Genomic DNA, 26,640 nt, shown 5'->3' on the forward strand with positions numbered 1-26,640 from the left:
ATCTGTTTTGCTGGCAGACCAACAAACTGACGACCCACAACTGACGGGAACGCTAAAAATACCGGCGAAATAAGAATGTCGGATCTGGTGTGTTTCATCTGTTGTAATCGTGCGGATAGGCATTCTGTTTCGACGGATAGGCATTCGACGCACTGACATTTCCCGACATAAATACAAGCAGTTTTCTGGTAGTGGTGCTTGCTTCCGTTGACAATAATACAGACTCGCTAGATGGTGGACTTTGCAGTAAAATAAGTGAAATGGCTAATCATAGTTCAGTACTTTCACATTAAGAAACCGCCAGTCTCCTGTGGTGTAAACTTCAATCAATACAGTCACACAACCGTGTTAAGACAACAGTTGCTAATTAAAACAAGCTGAGGGATTTATGTCTCCTCCATGTCTAATTATTCATATACCACCAGAAAACCGAAATTCTGGATGTTTGAATAATCCCAAGCATTTTAATGCAACTCGCCTTTCCAGCCTCCCAAGCTTCCGAAATGTCAATTGCCTTCAATAATAATTCAATCACATTGAAAACTGTCCAGTGAAAGTATTTCAGTAAAATATTTAGTCCACACCAATCTTTACATCCATAAAGCCATGTTATTTGCTGCTGAAAACCTTTTGAAAACACCATCAAAGTAATCATCCACACCTTTTTGATTGTAGCTCTTTATGCATTAGCTGACTCGTATCCTACAGTAAGCATTAGCCATTTAAGGACACGGAAGGAGTAGAAGAAGACGGTGATGACAAAAAAACAAAAAACAAACGTTTATCTATGCATATTCGATAGTAACTCGGTAAGTGCAAGTATTAGCTGACTTATAATATAGTATAATATTATAATATAGTATAATATAGTAACCCCGATGAGACAGACCTGTCATCACCGACAGAAAATGATGCATGTTTTCTAATGCATAATCGTAATGGGCTGTCGCGAGCAACATTTCAGAATTCCATTTGATTCTGAAAACAGAAGCTGTGCTTTCCATCGATACCATACAAAATTTATTTAGCGGCATATCGGTGGACTATTTGCCGGTATTTTTTGGGCATGTAAGCGGTGTTTTCAGTGTAAATAACATTTGTTGTTGTAAATAATATTTTTTGCAGAGTTATTAAGTGTATTTACAGTGTTTTCGATGTCTTTTTTTTGCTGTGTTGTCTATTGTTCATCTTTTTCTTCCATTGTTAGGCTTTTTTTTTTTTTTTTGGTAAATAAGTGTGTAAATACCGGAAAGGAAAATTCTGAGGAGATCCACCAAGAAGAGGAAACAGACACATTTCAACCTTATGGTGCAACCGCACGCGTCAGACAGTAAACACCAACAAAGTCGCACGGTGCACATCAAGTTAATAACCCCGAAGACGTACAAACGGCAACAAATCACTGAAAAAGCACCTCTGCTTCCTCTCACACTCCATAAACATGCACGGCAGGTTTATAGGACATGCTAAATTGTCCTTAGGTTTGATTGGGTGCTCAACCAGTTGAGGGTGTCCAGCTGGAATAGGCACCTGCAAGCCTGCGACCCTTGTGAGGATAAGCGGCCATAGAAACTAGATGAATGTTGAGAATATTGAAAATTGAAGAAGATCTGAGATTTTTTGTCTCTTTGTCCAGAGGTGGTGATATCCTAACACTGCCAAAAATCAAATAAATATGGTGGGTGCTTCAGGAAGAGCATTTAGTGTTCAAAACTGCCAAAAGAATCATGTAAGTGACTCATGGTGGCATCCCAGAATGGGACAAATGCAAGCAAAGTGCTGGATGAATGCTTCTAATACATACGCTAGCTCCTTGAAACTTCACTGTCCAGCATCTCACTTCCTGATTAATGAAGTCTTTAAGTTAGTCATTAGAGAAGCAAAACATCCATTCAGACCCAAACAAGATAAAACTCAGCTTTTTCGATGATTAGAAACGGCTTTGTGTTGACTGTCCCTCGAAAGCTTGTTTATATTTTAATCAGCTGGGCCTCTAGCCTTCCACATACGCACTGGTGATGCCACGCTCCTCCACTCTTGAGTTGTCAAGGACATGTGTCCTCACATGATCCTGTGCTCAGTAAGATGCAGCACAGGTGCACAAGCAATGGTTACAGGAGCACCACATTTTGACATTTAATTGATGTTGCTCTTTGAGATTATTAGCACATGTGTATAGCATTAAATTTGAGCCACAATTAGATAAGTTTAATGGAAAATATTGTGCACAAAAGCATTTTTTTATGCATGTAAAAATGTTCCACTCTACCGTAGGTTGATATCTGAAATAGGTTCCTCCGAAGGGTGAAAACGGGAAGGCATAAACTGACTGTATAAGGTTTAATAATTAAAGATTTCAGTAATTATGTGTAATGGAGTAATCTTCGTCTGAAATGTGTAAGTTATAAATACATTTGAAAAATTCTGGTACCCACGTACACATGCATGAAAATGTCAGGTTGGGGGGTGAGGGCGGTGGTCCTACTTCACAGATTTCACTTTCTGTCCCCATGAACCACTAACAACGAGGGAACACTGTAATTTTTTTTACATCCTCTAAAAACGCTGATTAGTATTCAGTGTTTTCCATTGGAAACAGGGTCAGAATAAAAAAAAATCCCAGAAGAAAAATGGAAAAAATGACATTTTCAAAACTACAGTGAAACTAAAAATGGAAAAAAAACCTCATAACTCCAAAAAGTTCTTTGCTTGAAAGGGAACCTTTAAACTGTTCTGATAGGATTTTCCTGACTCTTGCTTTTACATCTTACAGCACAAACCACGATTCACAGAGAAACTCCACAGCATCCGTGAAAGAAACAATTTATTTGATGACATGTTCCCATATAGCCCAATGTGACGTTCAGGGAAAGGTGTCTGTTGGAGTTGTTCCCTTACAACGCAATGTGACATTCAAGGACAGTATGTACATCAGCGGGGATAGAGATAATATCCTTGGATAAATTCTGTTTGAAAAACATGAGCCAGACATGAACTAGTTTTGCATTGCAAATTGGTTAGGGAGTCTGTTACTGCTCAAGTGGCAAGAAAAATGAAAGCTCACCTGAATCATGAATTAAATATTCAGATGCTGTAAAAACCAGTATTGTCCTTGATCTGAAGGCAAACTTTGACACTGCTCAGAATATTACATATTCAGAATAATTTGGTTTCATCCTCAAGGTTTATCCTATTTGCTTTGCACCCCTCCATGAGCCGTGTTTTTCGGGATTTGCGTGTCCCAGTAATCCTAGGAGCTGAGTTGTGTGTACACATCATATATATATATATATATGTATATATATATATATATATATATATATATATATATATGTATATATATATATATATATGTATATATATATGTATATATATATAGATAGATATGTAGATATATAGATGTATATATAGATAGATAGATGATAGATAGATAGATCTGCATCAACATTTGTTATTAATCATACAGTGAATATACTCTGTTATTATGCCTCTGATCATATACTCCTCTGACTGTCTTTAATGGAGCCTCACTCCAAAGCAGCATCTGATTGGCTCTGGCTCTTGCACTGCTAACCAATCAGCATTGAATGTCATATATGACAGTAGTTTTACACGCACACCCCATTCACTGCAGTTCCTGATTAAGGCTGACAACTCGGGAGGCAAAAGACCCTAACCCTAACCCTACTGGTTATGGCAGATTTGGGGGAAAAAAACAAACAAAAAGCAAACAAACTGAGTTTTAAAGTCACAGTGAATTGTCCAATAGAAGAATCAGCGTAGATAGAGGAGTAATTTGAGATATCAAAGACAAGACCAGAATCCAGCTGCAAACAGCAGTCAGAATTTTACATGATGAAATCAACACAGACTATACGGGCTTTGAGCCATGGGCTTTATATGCACATAAACCCATACATGGATTTGGCTTGTAGGGGTGCCGCAACAAACTAGTAAGCTACACAGGAAGAAAAAGGAACACCAAGGGAGAATGTGAGGGTCCAAGACAGCTGCAGGATTGTGGCTGGATGCCCTGCGTGTGTTCTGCCGAGGGTTTGGCGCTAGCATCATGAAGACTGCTGTCCTGGCTGGAGTGTTCCAGCCCTGCCTGATGAGACACACACACACACACACACACACATGCACACATACAGAAGAAGGGGTAACTCAGGATATAAAGCCCAGTAGTCAAAGTTGATTGTTGTGTGACTAATGTTTCTCTCCAGCATCCATCTGTTACTGGACCCTTGTCATGCGAGAAGACCACGAAAACTCTGTTTTTATCCCTTTCAATAACGACCTCATTATGAGCAATTCCAATTCAATTAATATACCCAAAACTCATTACACGCTTTCAAAGAGTCATTTGTTACACATTCATCCTGATGGGTTAAGTAGAAAAATCAAAGTTGGATAACAATCGATAAGGGTTAAACATGTACATTTGTCGCCCCGTATGTTATGTAGCGAGGCACGTTCTGTCATGTCGCAGCACTTGATCGTAATCACATTCATTTATTATAGTTAAGGCTTTCTTTTCCAAACTTCACTTCGGTTTATTTCATTCATATGCTAAGACATTTCAGTCACTGCTGACCAACGTCTGTATTTCTTGCATATGTGGACCACTGGAGGTGAGCGATGTCCACTGGGTGTATTGAAGACATGCAGCTGTATGTGCACACTGTCACTCACAGTGTGGAAACAACATGTGGCCTTCTGAATGAATGGATTGTTCTTTGAATGGAAAACTATGAGGTGTTAGGGCAGGAGAGGAGAGGGGATTGAAGAAAGGGCAGGAATTTGGAAAGGAAACATAAATGGGAGTGAACAGAATTACACAGAAGGGGCACCAGAGGACAAAGACTCGTAAAAACAGCACATCTCATTTATTGCATGTTCTGGGAAGTCCAAGTTATCTCATATCCCCTTGCGGCCTTGTTTGTTCTTATTGAGTTATCATGCACTGCTGAAGTGCAAGGATGTTGTTAAATGCAGCCAAAAGTAACATTCTCCTGTTGCATATAAGTACATGTAATAATCTCTGTGCCCCCCATACACACACACACACACACCACTACACACAAGATTCAGACTGATTGTTCATGCTGTGGCGAGGGACAGAGTATGGGAAGTGTGAACAGTGGAGCCTTGACAAAATGACATGTTTGCCCAAGGAGCTGGCGCTACAATTGTGTATTGGCGTGCGTGTGTGTGTGAGTGAGTGCGCATATGTGCACTATGCCAACCCTGCTGTTTACCGTAGGGGATTTTAGGAGAATTGTAGACAGCTGGCAACCCCTTGTTTTCTCCTCCTTGTTTGCTAGTTGTCGTGTGTAATGTTTGTTGCTCTACTTGATGTAGGAAAAATCAAGTATTTTGGGGGAGGGTCATCAAAGGAAGTCTGCACATATGCCCGCAGCTGTGTGCAGATACAGTGTGCTAAAAATGATTTCTTTATGGACTCGTGCGAGTCATTCAGTAGGTTTATCTAAGCCTGCCTCCTGCAACTTTTCTCTCACTCCAACTACCTTCATGTCCTTTCACTCCATCTATACTTCTCTTTGGTCTTCCTCTAGACCTCATGCCTGGCAAATCAAAATTCAGCGTCCTTCTACCTACTGTATATATACACTATGTCTTCTCTGTACATGTCCGAACATGTCCAATCTCACAAAACTCTGACATGTGCTATCCCTCTAATGTCTTGGTACCTAACCCTATCCATCTTGTGGACTCCCAGATAGCACATCAGCATCTTCATCTCTGCTACCTCCAGCTCAAACAGCATCACTGGTCTCACCATAGGCTTGTATACATTTTTTTTTTCATTTTAGCTGAAAATCTTCTATCAAACATCACACCTGACACTTTTCTCCACCCATTACAGCCTACCTGCACACGCTTCTTCACCTCATGCTCTTGCAGTGGCAGCGACAGACAGAATTCATATGCCTGAAGGCAGATGTTCTGACATCAGAGGGACATACTAATTAATGGGATTCCGATTTATACATGATCGATCATACTTACCATAATTCCACAAATATAGGACGCCCCTGTGTATAGGACGTAATCCTAATTTTAGGGGCAAATTTTTGGTAAATGTTATTTTGTGTAGGATGCACCAACAGTTTGGCGACAATGTAGAAACTGTAGCAAAACAGAATAAATCTCATCTTTGCAATTCCTTCATATTTTCTTCTAGTTATATCCGCAAGTTAGTTATTTGTGTGGAACATAGCGTTGTGAAAAAGCCCTGGAGGTGTGTCTTGCTGGTGAGAGAGTGAGAGAGACCGGTTGCTGCACGGACCAGTTGAGTGTGCCAAGGGAGCCTGACAGAGTTTCGTGAAGGGTACTTTTGAAATAAATGTTCACGCTGATTGTACCTGCTCGTTATCGTGTTCGGTCAACATGCGAGGGCCGTTAGCCCAAACATTGTAGCAGCCTCTTGGTTTGCAATCTGCTCTACTTCAAGAAACATTCTAGAAAGGTACTTTGATGTTTCTGTGTGAACAAGGATGGACTCAGAAATAGATTAAATCTGCTCTCTTCTTTTATGAAAAATAATGTTGTAGAGATTTAATGTAGCAGGGGAAAAAAATCCAACAAGACCTGGACAGAGGGTAAAGTAACAGGCCAAAACTCAGAACAGAAGCTAAACTCATGGGAGGATGACAGGAGGACTGGGAAAAAGCTCTGACATCTGGCAGCAACAACAATGACGTTACATGGACAATGACCCGACAACTAACCGAACACAAACTGGTGACTTAAATAAACTTCACACTTAACGAGGAAACACAAAACAGCTGGAGAGGAGCAAAAGGGCAGAGGAAGCTGACTGGATGACAAGAGGAGCGCAGGCACACGGACAAGTGGAAACTAATCACGCTAACGAGGACAGACGTGAGGGAAACCAAATGGAAACAAGACACAACTAAAACGACGCCCACAATTTGAAAATACAAAAATCCATCAAGTAAAAAAAAAACAAAAAAACAACAACCTGAACCCACAACAGAAACATGACTGTTGAATGTCTGTGTGTACAACATACTAACTTTTCTCTCCTTTGTCTTTTTTTCTTTCTTTTTTTTTCTTTTTTTTAAATAGGATTCCTGACACCTGTCCTGGGATTTTGACCAACCTTTCTCTCGTCTATGGTCTGCCAACCAATTTTGGGGAAATATTTTGCATCACAAGAAATTTGAGGCTACTCTTTAAAAGCAAATTAATTTGCTCCCCTGTGTACTGACCACATAGCAGCTTTTCAACATTAGCTGCCAAGATGGAACGTAGCAGTTGGAGTGGCAGTGAAAGTCCCGGGGACGACATGGACAGATTGAGTGACTCTGGAGGGGACAAGACAATGGATGGGGATCCTGAGGGGGTGTGGAGCCCTGACATTGAGCAAAGCTTCCAAGAAGCCCTTGCCATTTACCCGCCATGTGGAAGAAGGAAAATTATACTGTCAGATGAAGGAAAGATGTATGGTAAGTGCTTCTCAAACAAGATGCAGGAATTATTATTGATGAATTGTACTCTTGTCATCTAAAAGAAGTCTGTTGGTATTTTGCAGTCTCAGAACAATGCCTCATCAAATTTGGTTGTCCACCATTAATAAACACCTCAACCCAAACAGATGCTTTATGACCCCAAGAACGTAAGCAGTTCTTAATAATTACTACGCTATATCCAACCAATTACAATCAGCAGCCCCTGGTTTATTGACGCTGCAGTATTGTTCAAATGACTGAAATGCACAGGCTTTTGACTGCTACCTGAGTGTTAGTTCCCCTTCACTTGTTACAATTTTTTGCAAGATAGAATAACTTCTTGCAATGCGTTTCGCAATAACATCTGCAAAAGAAAGGCATAAAAGACGTAATCCTTGGACACCTGTTCATATCTCCACTATTAATCATACTATTAGTATGCTACCGATGTGTCTGTTAAAGTCTGCTGCTGAACCATGTGGTTCACTTCAGTATTGATTTTTTTCCATGACAAAAATTGGGAAAATAATAAATGTGTTCCAGGAGCTGAACTTTAGCTATGATAAAACTTTGACCCATAATAAAGGTAAGTGCGCACCAAACTTTGAGTACAGCTTTTGGCGATACATTGCTTGTGAAACATATAATGCTATTACCATTTACATAATGATTAATGTCATTGTGAAAGATGTATACACATCTTAAAACAATGAAGAACCCCCACCCAAAATAGAGTAAGGACATCACCCTATCAACGATTTTTGGGGTTTTAAACTGAACATCTTTGTTAGGCTCTAAACTTTATCAGTGTGTTCAATTGGTCACTGCATACTGTATATGGAATTTGCTTTGAGATTGATATAGTGTATTTCCATAAATATATGTTGAAATTATCTCAATAAATAAAAACCACACATGACCGTTGGAAATTGCACAGAGAGGTTTTGCACACATTTAATTTAAAAGAATACAGGGTGACCCAAAAAAAACGGGCCCCAACTCTAATCAGGCCCCGTTGCTTAGTGTTTTGTCCGAATGAAATGAGACTTTGGTCATAACTAGTTTATTATATTCAAAGCATCACATCAAAACACTGGGGTCTTTAGTCTCCGTGCATTTCTTTAGGCGCAGCACGGAGTTGTCCATGACGTTCTTACAGACTGAATTGATAATGGCTCTCATTTCCTCCCTGATGGCTTTCTTGAGTTCCGTGATGGTTCTGGGTTTCCCTGCGTAGACTCTGTCCTTAAGATAGCCCCAAAGAAAAAAAATCTGGGGGGCTTATGTCCGGGCTATGGGATGCCCACTCAAAATCAGTCTTGAGACTGATCACTCGGCCTCCGAAGTTCTCGTCCAGCCAATCTCGGGGCAGGTTTGAGGTGTGAGAACTTGCTCCTTCTTGCTGGAACCAGAACTTGCTCATGAGCGACGGGTAGATGGTCTGGACAACTTCTTGCTGCGCCTCAAGAAATGCACGAAGCTAAATGGAGGCCATCTAGAACTTATGCTGTAGAACGGAGAAAAAAAGGCCAAAGACTCTAGTTTGATGTGATGTTTTGAATATAATAAACTAGTTATGACCAAAGTTTCATTTCATTCGGACAAAACACTAAGAAACGGGGCCTAATTAGAGTTGGGGCCCGTTTTTTTTGGGTCACCCTGTATAAAACATGTAGCTTCAAGGAATTGTGGGTGGTCAGACAATAATTACAATTGGTCTATTTTTGTCCTGATTTTGCCCTTTCCTGACCAAATATTTCAAACTCCCATCAATCTATCATCCATCTTAGGCCAGAAGTGTGTTAAGAGTAGATTTGTCCCATGGATAGGGTCAAAACTAAGGGGCCGAAAATTCCTCCAAGTTAATGTGTTCAATTCTTTCAACCAAAAATCTTTATTTATGCATGTCCAATGTGGGGGTCCTTCTTTGCGGATTTTCCCATCAACTACGATAAAACGAGGCAACGCTGTAGGTATGGCCAATCAAAGAAGCTCTCATAGTGACAAACAGGTACTAAATAAAACAAAACAAACAAAATGTTTTACCTGATGGTTGTCCATTCATTTTCTGAACTGCTTATCCTTTGTAACTTGGGTCACGACCATGCTGAAATCTATCCTACCTGTCTGAGCGTTTGACAAATCTGTCTGGGTTCTCTTTTCCATATTTATTTCTGGCGTCTGCCAATGAATAAAAATCTTTTACGATTTGAAAAATCTCTTTGTTTGAGTCCAGCAGTAAGTGGACCAGCTGGCTAATTTCCTTTGGGAATAGCATAACATTGGAGATTCTGTCCATTTCTCGAGAAGGCAATGGAAACCGGCAAGGTCAGGGGCAGGTTCATAAACTTCAATCAAAGAGAAATATAACAAATATTTGTATGTCATTTTATAAGAATTTTCACTACTAATTGTTTGGTTACATAATACTTTAAAGCCATGGGCGACATTGTGGAGGTGACTTTGGAATGATCAGATGAGGCAGATGGCAAGCCACTAACATCCGGAGCACCACACAAACGAAAAATAGAATAGCCACCAACACTTAAGGAAAAAAAGAAAAAGGTTAAATTCTCATTTCAGAACTGCAAGGTGGGGGATCATGATGGCCCGACTCTTGTCTCGCGTAAGTTTGAGGCGGGGAAAGCAGACACCAAACTTTCTTTGGATCAGAGGTGGTGGTCATTCTTTAAGCATGGAGGAGGAAAAGATACACTCTCCAGTTTTGTACAAGTCTGGTGTTTGGCAGCACTTCGGACATTACAAGCATGGTGGAAAGGCGGAGAAACCCAATGCTATATTGTCAAATTTCGCCGTGCTGCGATTAAACATACAGGGTGCACAACCAATGTGAGTTCTCATCTGAAGCGGCGACATGGCATGAACGTGACAGAGAGACACCAACCAGCTCCAGCTCTGGCTACTAGTACTACTAGAACACCTGTAGAGCCAAGTAACGATATCCCACATTTTTTCCACGCACCGCTGGCTAGCAATTCTGTTCGATCCAAAACCAGTTATGGAAAACTGTAGTTATTTTGTTATTTAATCGCACAAAGGAAGGGCAACGCTTTTTCGGTTTAGGGCGGAGTTGGCTCTCCGGTTCATACTGTGAAATGTGGAATACACCTTAGTAACAGAGAGTAATTTGTCATTTTCATCTGGACAAACCTTTGCATTGCCATTCGGAGTCCCAACAAATCCTTCAATTACTAATCTGCCTCTGGCTGCATGCATAAATAACATTTTGCACTAATATTTTGCACTACATGATATTTGCACTACATTACTAGAACCATTGTTTCTGTTATTTTATTGCTATTTATTTATTGCTCGATTATGGAATTTAGTCTTCTGCTCGAGGAAGTGAACAGAATATGAATTTCATTGTGTGGCATAACAATACTAAACATATGACAATGAAACTTTTGAATCTTCAATCATTAGCTTGTAACTGCCAAGAGCTACCATTGTTTCGTGTTTAGAGAGTTTTAACGTGTGAGACACACTGTAGGCCAAGAAATAAAGAACAAATCTCTACTACTATGTATTCCATAGTGTGCTTCTGCATCGCTTCGTATCACATCGTATCATTCTGTATCGCATCGTGTTATATCAAATCGTACTGTGTCGTACCATATCGCAGCAGGTGGGAGAATAGTATCGTATCTTATCGCCGGTTCTTTCACATGAATCGTTAATGTATCGAATCGTTGCTAGTGTATCAAGATGCGTATCGCATCGCTTTGGTTCCGAAGATTCACATCCCTACTACAGTATATAGCATTGAAACACGAGACCCGGCGTACATATTTACAGTATTTGTCCACAGGAGAGTGCTGAAGAGCCCCCAGGGTCCCCATGATGCACAGAAATCTGAATGTGCGTTTGTGCTTGAGTGTGTGTGCAAGTTTGAACTAATATAATAATGAGCAGATGGTCCTCTGACTGCCACCAGCTGTGCCTCCCTCTCGCCCTTCTCTCTGCAGGCAGAGTGCTCTCTAGTGAATTCTTTAAGACACTGCGTCATCTCAGGCTTCCAGGAGAAGAAAATTAAGAGCTTGGATATGAAGTACTTCCTTTTTTCCAACTCAGTGGGAGTCTTGCGTGAGGACCTTGCTCGGTAGCGCTACATGGCCAAAATCCATTAGTTATCTGGAGTATTACCGGGTATTCCATTTTGAAAACTGTCATGATGACCTTTTAGTCTTATTTGCGCTTTTATCTTCTAGTGGCTTTTTCAACCTCATAGTTTTTCTTTGGACTATTCCAATCCCTCTCTTCCGAACAGCAGTGGTCCGATGTCTCTGTGAAATGCTGTGATAAAGCTACTGCACACCACCTGCTCAGCAACAGGCACGCTTACTGAGCAGCTGGTGAGCATCATAAATAGAATACCTTGCTTGCATTTATTAGGTAAATTCAGATAAATGTTGTAGCTGCTCTGTGTGCTGGATGTGTCAATGTTTGCTCACACATTTCACACTTATAGGTGATATGGAAATGTTGTGCATACACACTGTCGGCACCAACCCTTTGTAAAGTTTGGTTACCTAATGGAGTTTGACATATCATTTTGACATTTTCTGAGAAAAGTAACATCATCTGAACTGTTCAGAAGGGATAAGCAACATTTGGACAAAAAGTCAAGTCAAAGTCAAGTTTATTGTCGATTTTCTTCACATGTGCTTAACATACAAAGGAATCGAAATTGTGTTTCTCACTATCCTCTGTGTTTTACATGTAAAAAGATTAGACTAATAGGTTATCAAAGGTTTTGCTTAAAACATAGAATTATTATAAACAGGGAATTATTATTATTCTTATTCATGGAAACTTGACATCTATACAAGTAGCTGTGCCTCTGGGATGCCTGGTCACTCATTAAGTGTGAAATTGAATGAAAGAAAATATATGTGAGAGCAAGCAAGCTGCATGTCAGCCACTAAATGGAAAACTATCATTGATGAAAATATAGTCATTTACTGTAATGCAGTGGCTCTTATCCTGGGTTCGATCGAACCCTAGGGGTTCGGTGAGTCGGTCTCAGGGGTTCGGTGGAGCCTCCGCCGCAGAGGTCCACCCCTCAGTCTAAAAAAATCATATTTTATTTTCTACTAAAGAAGGGTTCGGTGAATGAGCATATGTAACTGGTGGGGTTCGGTGCCTCCTACAAGGTACCACTGCTGTAATGTCAATAGTTCATAGCTCCTTAATGTACCTACCTCAGTGGGCTGAAACTAGTCCTTGAGTTCTTTGAGTACCTCAGTTAAAAAAAAAAAAAAAAAAAAGAAATGCTTGAAGCATTTTTACTTGCCCCGTATACCCGCTTATTTATGTACACTTCAAAGAAAATCTATCAAGCTAATCGCAGAAACAATGGTGACTGCTCACCATGACCATAAAACTCATTGGAAATGTTGTGAAAAAGTCAACTTAAAATAAAGCTTACTTTACCCCATAAGATCACACAATGTGTGCTTTATTTTGAAGCACAACAATTTGACGAGTCTTTCTACTGCAACCGTTGCTAACAACTCCTGCTACGAACAACACAACATTGTTCCTTATTGTTCCTAAATAATGTCAAATCGCCAATTCATGGCTCTAACAAACAAGTTGAATAGGCATTGAAATTGACACGTTGTCAGCATTTACTAGTAGCTTGCGCTCCATTATAGCTGAATGTAGCATGAATTAGTCGCGGGCTAGCAGCGTTTGCTGGCATGATTGACAAAGTAAATGACAGCACACTCTCTGATGCTGACAGCCTGTTGTCATTGCTGTTCCTACTGATCACATTTGAACAAACTATTCTGACACAAATTTGCTGTTTCAGCTGTGGCAAATTCCTTTCTTCGAGCAAAATTTAAGAATGATTTTTCTAAAATCTAGTGTATCTAGAGAGGAAAGTAGTGTCTTAAATTCGAGTAAAAGATATAATCAAACATTTCTATAATTATATATATATATATATATATATATATATATATATATATATATATATATATATATATATATATATATATATATATATATATATATATACTGTGTGTTGGGCTCGGAAGACAAATTCACCGTATGACGGGCAATCCCTATGTTAAATAGCTAATGCAATTAGAACTCCAGGTAAAAACATTTTACTTACATATTAAAAATTGGTACCAAAATAGTATAGTAAGTGTATATATAACATACATGTATCCAATCAGAAAACGTTATAAATAAAAAATATTGAAAGGATTTATTTACCTTTGAGTGGCGCTTGTTATGCCCATATTCCCTAGTAAGGGTATCGTACTTCTTGATTATCTTTAGCTTCGTTTCCTTTAAATTATCTTTATACTTTTCTCTTAAACATCACTAGCAATCTTGGGACCCCTTTCAACGTTGAATTAAGCAGTAAATAGGGTTAAACACTATAAATAGGCTTTTGTAACCACTCACAATCAAACAAAGCTTTACCCTCCCGCCATTCTGAAACGAGTGAGGCCAACCAAAAGGCAGACCAGCATCTCCATGAGGAGATGCCGACCAACATCAGACTAGCATTGTTACCACGCGTTGCATGGAAGCAGTTAGATGGCAATAGTAAATAAGTGCAATTACCTAAAAACACCAGCAGATGGAGGCAAAACAACACAAATACTGCCAACCGCCTAGGGTCATGACAGTTGTGTTTGTCGCAAAACCGGGAAAATACCATAAAGAGGGCACGAAAAACCTCTATTCCACGTCGCAACATGAAAATAACGTAAGCTGCGGACGCTGTTACAGGGGGGTCCACTGTATATATATTTTAAAAAAAGATCATTATTGAACCTTTGGAGGAAGACAAACAAATTATAGATAAGCAAGAAAATCATGACTACACTGATATTGCAATGTCCCTATACATATATATATATATATATATATATATATATATATATATATATATATATATCCTTATGTATCCTTTGATCTCAACCTAAACCTCGAGTTTGTGTTCATCTTGCAGATTTTGATGATTGTTATGCTGCCTCCAGAAAACATGGAAGATTCTGCAAGGAAAAAAGATGTTGAAAGCATGTTCTACTTAAACTAAAACATAATGTATGCTCTCTGAGGACTCCTTAAACCATTTTCCCCACTCCTTACTGTCATTAAAGGTGGTCTTGTGTGCCAGTAAATGTAGAATGAGCTGCAGGTGAGCCAAAAATGAAAGGCGTAATATGTGACAGACTTATCTGTGGCTAAAGATACCCCCCACTGGCTGCACGAAAATAGGCCACAATAGAAAAGAAGATGTGCAAGGGTGCTGTGATGTACTTGTTCAAGAAATGCATCAGAAATTATAAATGACTGTGGAAAAAGGAAGTGGGAATAACAAGGTGAATAATGGCAGATTAGTGGCATTACTTGGCAGGGATTCAATGTAATGAACAGTAGGTGTGTGTTCAACACATATCATAAGGATCCACAGGTGAACGTGTTTAGAATATGTGCATTAGATGACATGCTGAGTTGTCCTTAATATACTGACTTCAATTTTTTTGAATGACTTTTTCTTTTTCTTATCTCAAATTGACTTACTTAAAATGGAGGGCTATTTATTCATTTTCTTTTCCTTTATAGAGTCAGTTGAGAATTTTACAATGTTGGACTGCATTACATGTATTTTTTTACATTATATTGATACTGATTACTTGCTTTAAAGAAAATGTATATGTAATAATTGCACACTACTCGGAAACACTTGAAAGTGGAATTTTTGATATGTATATTTTTTTTTTAGTTTAAATGTTACATCAACATCAAATCTCACATTTAGCCCATTTCTCAAATTTAGTTAAATAAATTTTGTTTTACCTTACTTCAACAATGTTGGGACAATCCTGCTTGATTTGGCTCTTAATAGTTCATACTTTCTGTTAAAATTGTTGCACTACAGATTTAAACTAAATTCAATCTAAATTGAAATAGCAGGTTGTTTTTAATGAATTCCTTAACCTTGACAAAAACTAACTTTATCCTGGTTTCTTCAAAACACACTCTACACTACATTGTATTTCAAATCAAATTCATTCATTCAAGTCGTGACTGCTGACTTGTTAGGGGCCAGATCATTGAGGCTCTGACCTTTGACCCGAGAGCACTGCATTCAATCAACTGAAACACAAATTCTTGATGGCGTTGGCCAAGCGTCTCAATGTTCTTTGAGATCAGTCACTTATACAGTATTTTAATGCTCGGCGGGTTGTTACATCTGAGGGTCTTCTTCTGACTGGTGTTGCTGTCTTTCTGTATACAGTGGTGCGTCTACTTACGAATGCCTCTTGTTCAAAAAAGTTGAACTTACGAAACGCCTCGGCGGAAAAATATCCTCTGTATCCTTCGTAATGAGAGAAAATTTAAGATACGAAAGACGACTGTTGGGATATAATATGAGCCACGAGACACCAGTGCTTGCGCCAGCATGACTGCCCGTGATGTCTATGGTATCTGTGATACATATTTATCATTTATTGTTATGTTGGGTTGCCCACAAACAAGCCAATAGTTTTGTGCATTGATGTTTACGTTTCATCTTTCGTTGTTTTATCCACACATCCTTCCAAAAATGTACCCCGTAAAACTAACAAACATAAAATTGACATTAACTATGGCTTACATTGTGCATATTCACATAAAAACACATTTGCATTGTAAAGTATGTATGAATGTAAAGTAAAAACATACAAATTAAACATCCTAAGAAGGTGTCTCTCTGCACTCATCACCAACACACCAGCACCATCTCAAGACAAACTAGTGAACTGCATTCTTATTGTGAACTGCTACAATTAACATGGTTAATTTAAAGGGGTTCTTAGCGTTTTTATTTTTTTTTTTATTCTTCACGTGATATATTTTGATTATTATACACTAATGTAATTTTAATATGTATTTGTTACCCTTTTTGATGCATTTTTTCAATTTATTAATATTATTCATTTAAAGCAGGGGTCACCAACCTATTTGAAACCGAGAGCTACTTCTTGGTACAGAGTAATACGAAGTTTATGTGAAGACCCTGACCATGTTATTGATTTCTCACAATATTTAAGAAACAGCTGTAGTAAATATGTAAATAAGGTGTAATATGTAATGTATATGTCATTTATGCATTATCGTTCGTAAAATTCCTAGAAAATCACTATGTTCTATCACTTGTAAACTATTTGCAGAACCGGTCTGCGGTCTACTCATGTGATACTCAGGGGCTACCAGGTGCCCGCGAGCGACACGTTTGGTGACCCCTGATTTAAAGGGAATAGTAGCATTTTTGGGGCTTGGAACGGTTTAGGCTATTAACATGTAAAAAGCGGCTCTATTTATGAAAGCTTGACGTTACAAAGTTACTTCCTGAATGAATTCGTAAGTAGAGGTCCATCTGTACTGTATTGTATGTGAATTCTTCTATGAGAAAAAATGGAAAAAAAACAGTCATTGGTTCTTATAGTGAATTGAATTTATACAAATTAGCGTTCAAGCATCATCTGTCAGTGTATATATTGTATTCTTGATTGGAAAAGAAAATTAAAAGAATGTTTTTTTTCTTTCTTTCTTTGCTTAGAAACAGTTTTTCAGCAGTTTAAGGTTTTGTGCGTGTGTGTGTGTGTGTGTTTGTGTTCTGGGGCTTCTGTTGGTCACGGTTAATGACCATCTGACTTTGGCCTTGAAGTCTTTCACTGGGCAAGTACTGCGGGAGGCAGAGACAGGAAGGGGGAGGGAGCAGAGGCCTATTCAACTTGGAGAGGGACAGAGGAGAGGAAAGGGAACAGCCAGAACAGAAGATGGATCTACAGTGGGAGGGAGTGTGTGTGTGTGTGTGTGTGTTGGAGAGTTTAAAAAGCGGCAGAGCCAGAAAGAAAGATGTGTGCCGCAGGGTTAGTGAAGGATGATAATTCACCGTTAAGCCTCCTAGAAAGACCAGCTGGCCCCTCTGGAGTCAGATGTCAGCCTCCGCAGCCAGGACTTGTTCTCTGTGTCTGTGCGTGCGCGCAAGTGTGCGTGTGCTGGCAGTCATGCATGTATGTACATGTATGTGTGTGTGTTTCGTTGTCGGTGGCAGCGCTTGACTGCTGGAAGGAAAACACCTGCATGAGGAGCTGTAGATTGTATCAGTCTAAGCTGCCTGCTGCCTATCTCGCTGAGAGTTGGTCAGAATACGCAAACACACATATGTTCGCACATGTACACACACTCACATACACACCATCTGCTTGTTAGTTAGGGCTATTGTTGTGAGCCATTTGGGTTGTGTGTTGAGGTTTGGCTTTGTGCTGATCTTGACCATCAGTTAGCCAGCTGGCCTGACTGGTTTTTCACTCGATTGGAACAAAAAGCCCAGAAGGACCAAGCAAACAACACGCACGACACCCACATTTACTTGTATGCAAACGAACCGACATGTTACATAATTTCACATCGCCTCATCAAAAAATGTTGCCTCCATAAAGCATAATATACACACACTGTGAACACACACGTCATACTTTATGTCTCCTCAGGCTGTGCTAATCTATACTAGCCAGGTCATGCTGTGCTCCCGATTCAATGGGTTGAATTATTCAGCATTGTCAGTGTATGTCAGTGTGCGTGTGCACTCACACATGTGCACCCATGTAAGCATGGTTACAGCTGGCCGGGTGCTTTTGTTAATCGGGGGTGGCCAGTCTGCATGAATGCTTGTATTGTCGGGGCATGTGTATTCACAAACACGGCGTGTTATTGGGAGTGCCTGATTATATGCATATGTGTGAGTGAGTATGTGTGTCCGTAAAAGTTGTGTGAATGTACTATGGGACTCGAGAGGTATGGTGATCGCGTCCCCGCTGTGTCAGGCTGCATGGCACAGGGTCACTGGGTCAATAACACCAAATTGTGCCACTCAGCGTCATCTGAATTCAGATTGTGACCAAGAAAAAGTTCAGTAAGCCTAGCTGTCTGTGTGTGCGTGTGTACATACAATATGCAGGTAAATAAAGCCCTGTTTCATCTTTGTTTTCTAGGTCGAAATGAGCTTATAGCCAGATACATCAAACTCCGCACAGGAAAAACGCGAACAAGGAAACAGGTACGCATGAAAAAGAGGGCATTTGAATGTGGATTGTGGTGTTTTTTGTTTGTTTGTCTGGGTTTTTTTCTTCATTGGCCTACACATTACATGACATACATGACTTACATGTGCATTTTTATATCGTCCGTATTCTTACTTACAATAATTACCGTAACGGTACGAGCTCGAGTGGCACGTCAGTTGGCTGTTAGCATCAAGTGCTTGTCGCATCCGACAGCAGCTCGTGTTAGCTGAGGTTGTTATGGCATTATTTTCAATAAAAGAAGCAAGCAGACTGAACTAATGTCCGAGTCCATCCTTGTTCACACACAGGAACATTACTAAAACCGAGTGAAAAGAGTTATGATGTCTCCAGCTGATTCAATTAAGATTCAATTAGAATCATTAACTCGGTGAAACACGGGTGCTGCTCATCTTTGGGTATTTATGGTGAAATAAACTCGAACCGCTGGAAGGAAAAGGAAAAACAACCACATTCAACATTACACTGGTGAGGTGCTCACTGACCGCTCACAATGTGGGAAATCTGAAACACATTTACATCAATGCGCAACAAACATATAACTTACGGCTATGAACACAACACAAATCTGAAGTTTACGAAAGATGAGATTTATTCTGTGTTGAGTTGGCAAATACGCTTTTGCGCATTAAAAGCCGGTGACCAAAAAGTGGCAGTGCTGTACCAAAAGCTTTTGCCAACTGCCCGAACAAAGTAAAAAGTAGTAGCAATAGTATCAATAGTAGTAGTGATGTATCGCTAGTTTAACATACGGCACAACCAGATTTTACAGTCTCTTTGAGGCATTGCTCGATCATGGATATTTATTTGTGACTTCATCATTATCTTTTGCAAGTTTCCGCTTTTTCGTTTCAGCGATTTTCGTATTTTGCTTCACTCTAACTCATACCAGTCAAAATAGTCTTGATTTTTTTTCAACAAATCCTGTACAAATTACAAAAAAAAAATAGTTTACTGTAATATGCTCAATGCAACCCCTCTACCCTAAACACAGTATTAGGATTGCTGTTTCGTTTATGGGATATGAATTAAGCAGGAAACGCAATGTTTTTATCCATATCACAAAGCAGGCATTTTGCCGCTTGCTGTCAACTGAAAATGAGGTAACAACTCGGCTCGTCTGTTTGATGAGTTTAGTAATGTTACATTCACAAGCTGAGCAACTGTGACGTCACTTTCAATTGCCAGCGATCGGAAAAATGGCCATCCCTCGAGATGAATAAAAATAAGTGGATGTTGCTGCTTAGTTAACAATCCAACACAATATCAACCATAAAACTGACCAGAGATAAACCATATTGTAAAAAAAAATGTGTGCGATGGCTCCCCTTTAAAATCTGCCTACTTTATTGTTGGCTGAGCATTTTGTACGGAATTTATTTACTTATTTATTTTTTAAATAACACAATTCTTTATATAATGTATGGTTGGGTTTATGAGTTTCCAAATGTTCGGAGTGAAGCAGTGCATGCTTGGGGCATATTTCTGAAAACACTCACATTTAGGACGGCAAGATTTTGGATGCAAGTCTGAGCTCTACTGTTCTTTTTCTTGACAAAATGTTACTTGAACTCTGGAGTAAATGTTTTCTTACTTCTTCATGATGCATTTTTAGATTGCTGCAACATAACAATATACGAATGAACATCTGTGTTGTCCCAAAAATACAGTATACATACAGTGTCTATGAAAACAAATACTAATATATCGACCTCATATCACTATTGTTATGTATACCTTGATCCTTGGTTCCTAAGGGTCTTTATCCTCACTCAATTGATGCACGTTGATGGATCTAGTCTGTTGTCAAGGGACTTGTGTGTGTGTGTGTGTGTGTGTGTGCGCGCGCGTGGAAAAAGTCTTTTCATAACCATGGTAACCCACTGTTGGTTGTTTTCTCGGCTTTTTTTTCTTCTCCTCTGTTCTCTTCTACTCTTTTGTACTTGTTTGTATTCTACTGTACTCTACTGTACACTATAAATGTTCCAGGTTTCCAGTCATATCCAGGTCCTAGCCAGAAGAAAATCCAGGGAGTTCCAATCCAAGATAAAGGTAGGACTTTGCAAAGTTATTTAATGTCCACAGTAAATGCTGGTGGGGAATACATGAAAATAACCTGCTTACTGAGGCCACACTTCAAGAACAAGAACCAAACAGAAGCAAAGCATAAGACGAATTATTCTAAGCGTCTAATTAGGTGTTTCTGGTCCGCCTACTCACAACCACTTATATCCATACATTAATGCATATGGTCAGGGTTTCCCACTTCCTGGTCTCTCCTCTAAGCCAGCGCTCCACCAAGTGACATTACTATTACTATGATTATAGGACCCATTATATCCTAAGTCCATCAGCCCGCCACACCCTTTTTGATTACTGAAATATAATTGAACTGATTTGAATGTTTAGCGCCCATATTGCTGCATCTTTAAGTACAAACTGCAATCAACCTGCAGTCAATGTGACATACGTCACTTTACTGCACCGCTAAGCAGTGTAGTTACATGTTCAGTTTCACAGCAATCACAGCTGACTTTACCAGACATAGATTTGTTGTTGCTCCCTGTCTTAGTCCTGGTTTCCGGTTTCTCGCTGATAAGAGCATTTTGTGAATGCAGAACAAATTTGCATTCTTCCACTGGTTGATTGGCAAGATAGATGCAATTTTTAAGGTATACATTTTTTTTTAATTCTCTAATTAAAGACGTTTTTAGTAAATTCAACCTCAGCAATACTTTTATTTATAGTGTGACAGATGAAATTTAGACACATTTAGACAAATGTTAATGAAACTGCCTTCTATAGTTGTAGGGCAGGCAGTTGGAAATGAGAACCGACATCCGGCAATTGAGTGTCCTGTAAAGCAAGATAATGCCATCCAGTGCACATGATTGTTAACTGGCATAAACTGGTTTGGTTTCGTGTTACACATATATATATTACTGTGTTGTGTTTCAATTGCAATGTAACTGTAGAATCCCAGACATGGTGTTAACTTTAAGTGTAAGTACTAAAACAGACAAAAAGCTAACCAGAAAAGAAACTGTCAAATGTCGCCCTCTAGTGGTGGCAAAAAGGTTGGGCAAAATACAGACTGACGGACAGACAGACCGACGATTACAATATCGTCTTGCTTGAAAAAATGACGGACCGACTATGACAGGAAGGGGGCGGGGCTCTGACAAATTATGAATGTCGGACCAGCAGAAAAAATGTAAGTTGCCCACCTCTGATTATTACTGCTGTCGCAGAGGTCTAGTAGACACCCTGGTATCAGCTAATACCTTCTTGTCAATGCAATTATTTGACTAGTAAATTTTATACTTCCCTATGTTCAAGTTTACTATTAAAATTGCCACTTTTTTTTTTATCTTTAAAGACATTGAGATTACAAATAGTCTTGTTTAGAGTTTTTTTTTGTCTATTTTAAATAAGTCCTCCTCAGCACTGCCCTAGTTTTGAATTTTTCCTTTTTTCCGAAAGGAGATTTTTGTTCCATATTGTTCTCTGCGACAAATCTGATAGGGCTTGTTGGCGACATTATTTTGCTGTTGACACATTGTGCTGCTTTGTATGCTTGCTACAAAGACCACATCATAATTGGTTAATTCTGCTGACATCCTCGACGTGGGGGAAGGGGTAGCAGGCTACTGGCGGTACACAAGCACTCATGCTACGCTATTGTTCAGACAATAAACTACACAAGTGAAATAAATAAATCATTTAGCGGACCTTTGCATTCACCTATTCTCTCCTCTCATTATGATGTGACATTACACCACTGTTTGCTCGTGCCAACTTTCCAATCCGCCACCGCGCCTCTTCTTTGACATTAGTTTATTCAGTCATTTCAAGGAAACACAAATAGTATATTTGGCTAAATGTTTTGTGATGACCTTCACAAAATATTGACATAAAAGCACCAAAAAGGTACAGTGAATCAAGTACCATGAAAAAGAAAAAGAAGAAAAAGTGTACAAGCAGGGCCACCATGCCCTACACAGAGATGACAAACTGCGCACCAGTACTCTATGATGAACGTGATTGGCGTTCCCAGCTAGGAATGACATGAATCTACATTGTTTATACATGGAGCTAACAAACAATGCACTTGAAGAAATAAGTTCAATAAGTCAACATTCGCATTACTTATAAAAACGTTGAAAAGCAATGCTGCTAGCAGCCATCATTGCAGTAAGCACTGTGTTGTGACGGTAAACAAAATGGACCTTACTCTTTTCATCAATAAGTGATTGTGGGGGGAAAAAAGCTCAATACTGAGTAAGGATGCAAAATTGAAGCACATTACCACAAAGTACCGGTACAATGGAAAATATGTCCAGAGCCGTCCTTAGTCATGACTCATCCGGCAAACATTTCCAGGAAAAAAAGAGGAAAAATGCAACAGGTCCCTGGGATTAACAGCAAAAATTAGTCTTCAAAGTTTGAAGAATGCAATTCAATTAAAGTCATGTGATTTAAAAAAAATCAGGTGCACTATATATGTATTTTATTTTTTTTATTTTATGTGTATTTTTATGTATTTGGTATTTATATATAACTATATATTACATATTTACATAAACAGTATTGTGTAACAAAATTAGTATGTGATATAATACAAGAATATCTTAAAGGGGTAGGAAATAAAAAAAACGGGTTTTGTTATGTTTGGCTTTATTTTCAAGTTTATCTTATTCTTTTGCGTGTACAAAGTATATATTTTTTGTATACAGTAATTGTTTGAAATAAATCCATTCATTCATACGTTTGTCCAAACTTTCAGCAAAATGTAATATGCCTTCATAGCAGCCAACTTGACATCATCTGCAAGCGGCGAGCTCCTTGCTGACTTTTGTACATGTGATTTGTCTGTCTCCAACATGAACCACTGAGAGTCACTTTCTGCTTCTGCCATGTTAAAAACTGTGCGCACCTCTCCTGCACTGAATTTAAAGAGATTGAAAAGAGCCGCTCACCCGAACCAAGAAGCAAGTTGGCCGCGTTCACTTCCACAAGGACGCAAATGTCCGTTTCCCTTTACCTGCGTCTATGAAAATACCAAGAGAAAGAGAACTCCACCCATGTGCACAGTTCTCGGATTGCGCTCGACTTTTTCACCGGTCATGAAAATAGGGCTTCGGGAATCAGGAAGCCAAGAAATCAAGAGAATGCATGATTCAGGAGCAACTCAAACCAAATTAAAAAACAAAACAAAACTGAACTTCTACTTCATAGCCAACCCAAGAAACGGACTTTTTCTCTTATTACTGTCTCACCAGCTAATAATGACTCACTATGTCTTTATGGTTGGCTGGTTGTCACTTTTAGTTTGGATCGTGTCTTGATAATTTTGTTGACGGTTTTATGACATGTTCTCTTGTGTTTGCCGCATCGTAGGATCATAATGCCAAGGAAAAAGCACTGCAGAGCATCTCGTCCATGTCCTCTTCTCAGATCGTTTCAGCCACTGCCATACACAGCAAATTGCTGCCGGGAATAGTGCGGGCCAACTTTGCCGGCAACACACAGGTAACACATGCTAAGGTATACTAATTGTACCATTTGTATTTCTGGCCAATGGTATTTGATGGCCAGAAAGATGGCTACCTGAAGAAACACAAACAATGAATGTGTTTGTTCTCTTACTTCATAGGTGTCGAACTCCAGTCCTCGAGGGCCGGCATCCTGCATGTTTTCCAGTTTTCTTTCCCCAACACACCTGATTCAAATGATGAGCTCATTAGCAGGCTCTGCAAGAGCTTTAAAATGATCCCAATCATTTGAATCAGGTGTTTTTGAGGGAAAGGGTTTGAAAACATGTAGGATACCGGCCCTCGAGGACTGGAGTTCGACACCTGTGTCGAACCAAGTAAGACTTACTTGGTGCCAATCCATTGTGGTTTTGCACCCCTATTAATTATGCTTCAATTCCAGCTGTGGCAGGGGATGATCCCCGGAGGACAGTCCAGTTCTGCCTCAGAAGAGTAAGTCACATTCTGCACTCTCTCGAGCTGGATGATTGTTGTTCAGCATGAACCGTTATATCACCGACGTGCGTATGAGCAGCCTTAAATTAAGCAGCAATGTGTTCCCAGTCTTTAGCGTTAATTTGGCACACTCACATTTGACCCTCCTACCCACCAGCAAAATAATCCTTATGTCCTGACTTCGAGTCGAAGTCACACGACCGCGCTAATGGTAATGAGGATAAGAAATGAGGCCTTGGTAGCTTTTGGAGCCTCTTGACCTCTTGTGCTTGTGCAAGTGTTCCTCCAAGTCACAGAACACACTGTAATCCCTTTTTCATACAATGCGGGCACAATGTGACTGGCCATGCTGTGTCTTGCGTCCTTTCAGCCTTTTAACATTGCCCTTTCTGTCTGCCTCTTTCTCTCAGCATCAAGCCGTTCTCGCAGCAAGCCTACTCAGTGCAGACAGCGGGGACCACCACAATCACAGGTGAGAGAAACCCAACGACGCTTATCTCTTTTGTCTGAAGCTAACAGGAGGTCCTCCCTCTTCATTTTTGGCCACTGCTTCTCCATAGAGTAGTTTTTGATTGGACTGGGTCACCGTCAGGCTTACCTTGTGGGAAGGGCTTGAATAGACCAAAGTGGCTCAATCTGCCTTTTTAGATAATAGCGATTGTTTTAAACCTATAAAATGTGCATTAAAAAAAAAAAGACCAGGATTTACGTTAGGGTTGATAAGAATTGTTCAAATTAAAAATCTTAAGCATGACTTTTCTATGGACCACATTTATGAGATTTCATATAGTCTGGTATTAAATGTGGTCAGGCTCATGCTTGGTGAAGTTGTAAATGTGTACAAATCGCCGTAGATGTGTTTTGCCAGGCGAACTTGGCCTGTTCCGTCCAACCGATTACAGGACATCTTTGAGGGCCCTGATGAATTGATGAGTAAAGTCTGACTGGTTAAGCCAGGGGTGTCTAACTATTATTATGGTGGGCCACGTTATAGTTTCTGTCAGAGGGCAGGAAAAACTGTACATTCAGATACATTTTCAAATCAATCACACACTTACTTGGTTTGGAGATCAGAGGCCAGTAAAAACTGTTCAAAGAAGAGATGCGGAGAGAGGTGGGGATAAAATAATTTTTTTTTTTTTTCCCACAATTTTTTGAAAGTTGAAGACAACTTGCAAATTTGCTATTATAGCCAGAAACTTGAAGTCAGATTAGCATTTGGTGGCATTTTTATGCAGGAGGAATGGTTCTGGCCCCTGGGCCTTGAGTTTGACACCTGTGGGTTAAAGTATCAGTCCCATTACGCTAACACTTAAAATTACATCATGCAACTAACTCAGAAGTCCCTGAGGAGGTCACTGTAAACTGGCATGGCAAAAAATTGAGCAGATTAAAAAAACAAAACAAAAAACAATCTACAATACAATAGTTGAAGCAGTGCATCCAAGAGACACTCTATATTTTTTTAATATTGATCTCGAGTGGGCAGATGTCCCTGCGCTTGCATGAGTTGTCTTTGAGTGCTTTATTTTTCCCCCCACATTCCAAAAACATGTATGATAGGTATATATTGGACGCTCTAGATTGTCCTTAGGTGTAATTGGGTGCATGGATGGTGGTTCATCTCTGTGTGCTCTGCAATTGGCTGGTAACCAGTCCAGGGTGTCCCCTGCCTACTGCCCGAAGATGACTGGGTTAGGCACCAGCAAGCCAGTGACCCTTGGGAGGATAGACGGCTCTAGAAAATGAAAGAAATCTTGTAGTCTTCTAATCTCGCACGATCTCGTTTTACAAGATCCTGTCCCAACCTTCAATATAATCTTGCAACCAAGAAAAAAAAATATCAGAATTTAGGTTGGAAATGAAGGCCTCTGTGGCCATGACCATTACTGAGATCTCAGATCTGTTTAAAGTTGCCGATGGCGTATGACGACGACACCCCTCCCTCTCTTTGTTCAATTTTGTGTCATTGTGTTAATTTGTGACGTCATCTAATTTGTAATGCCAATGTAAAACATTGACACC

At 39.6% G+C, this 26,640-nt stretch overlaps 1 protein-coding gene across 1 annotated transcript in view; it reads left to right on the forward strand.

The window, feature by feature from the left end:
- Positions 1-26,640, forward strand: part of LOC148421909 (transcriptional enhancer factor TEF-1-like) — a 51,201-nt gene that overhangs the window by 11,295 nt on the left and 13,266 nt on the right. Inside the window, exons 2-7 of the mRNA XM_088417647.1 lie at positions 7,117-7,496; positions 18,536-18,600; positions 20,615-20,677; positions 24,026-24,157; positions 24,563-24,612; positions 25,026-25,087. Coding sequence (XP_088273773.1) covers positions 7,292-7,496; positions 18,536-18,600; positions 20,615-20,677; positions 24,026-24,157; positions 24,563-24,612; positions 25,026-25,087 — 577 coding nt within the window. The 5' untranslated portion in view covers positions 7,117-7,291. The remainder of the gene's footprint in view (positions 1-7,116; positions 7,497-18,535; positions 18,601-20,614; positions 20,678-24,025; positions 24,158-24,562; positions 24,613-25,025; positions 25,088-26,640) is intronic.

The sequence above is a fragment of the Hippichthys cyanospilos genome, chromosome 6 (assembly GCF_059441005.1).
Source record: "Hippichthys cyanospilos isolate Australia breed blue-spotted pipefish chromosome 6, RoL_Hcya_1.0, whole genome shotgun sequence".
NCBI classification, from domain to species: Eukaryota; Metazoa; Chordata; class Actinopteri; order Syngnathiformes; family Syngnathidae; genus Hippichthys; species Hippichthys cyanospilos.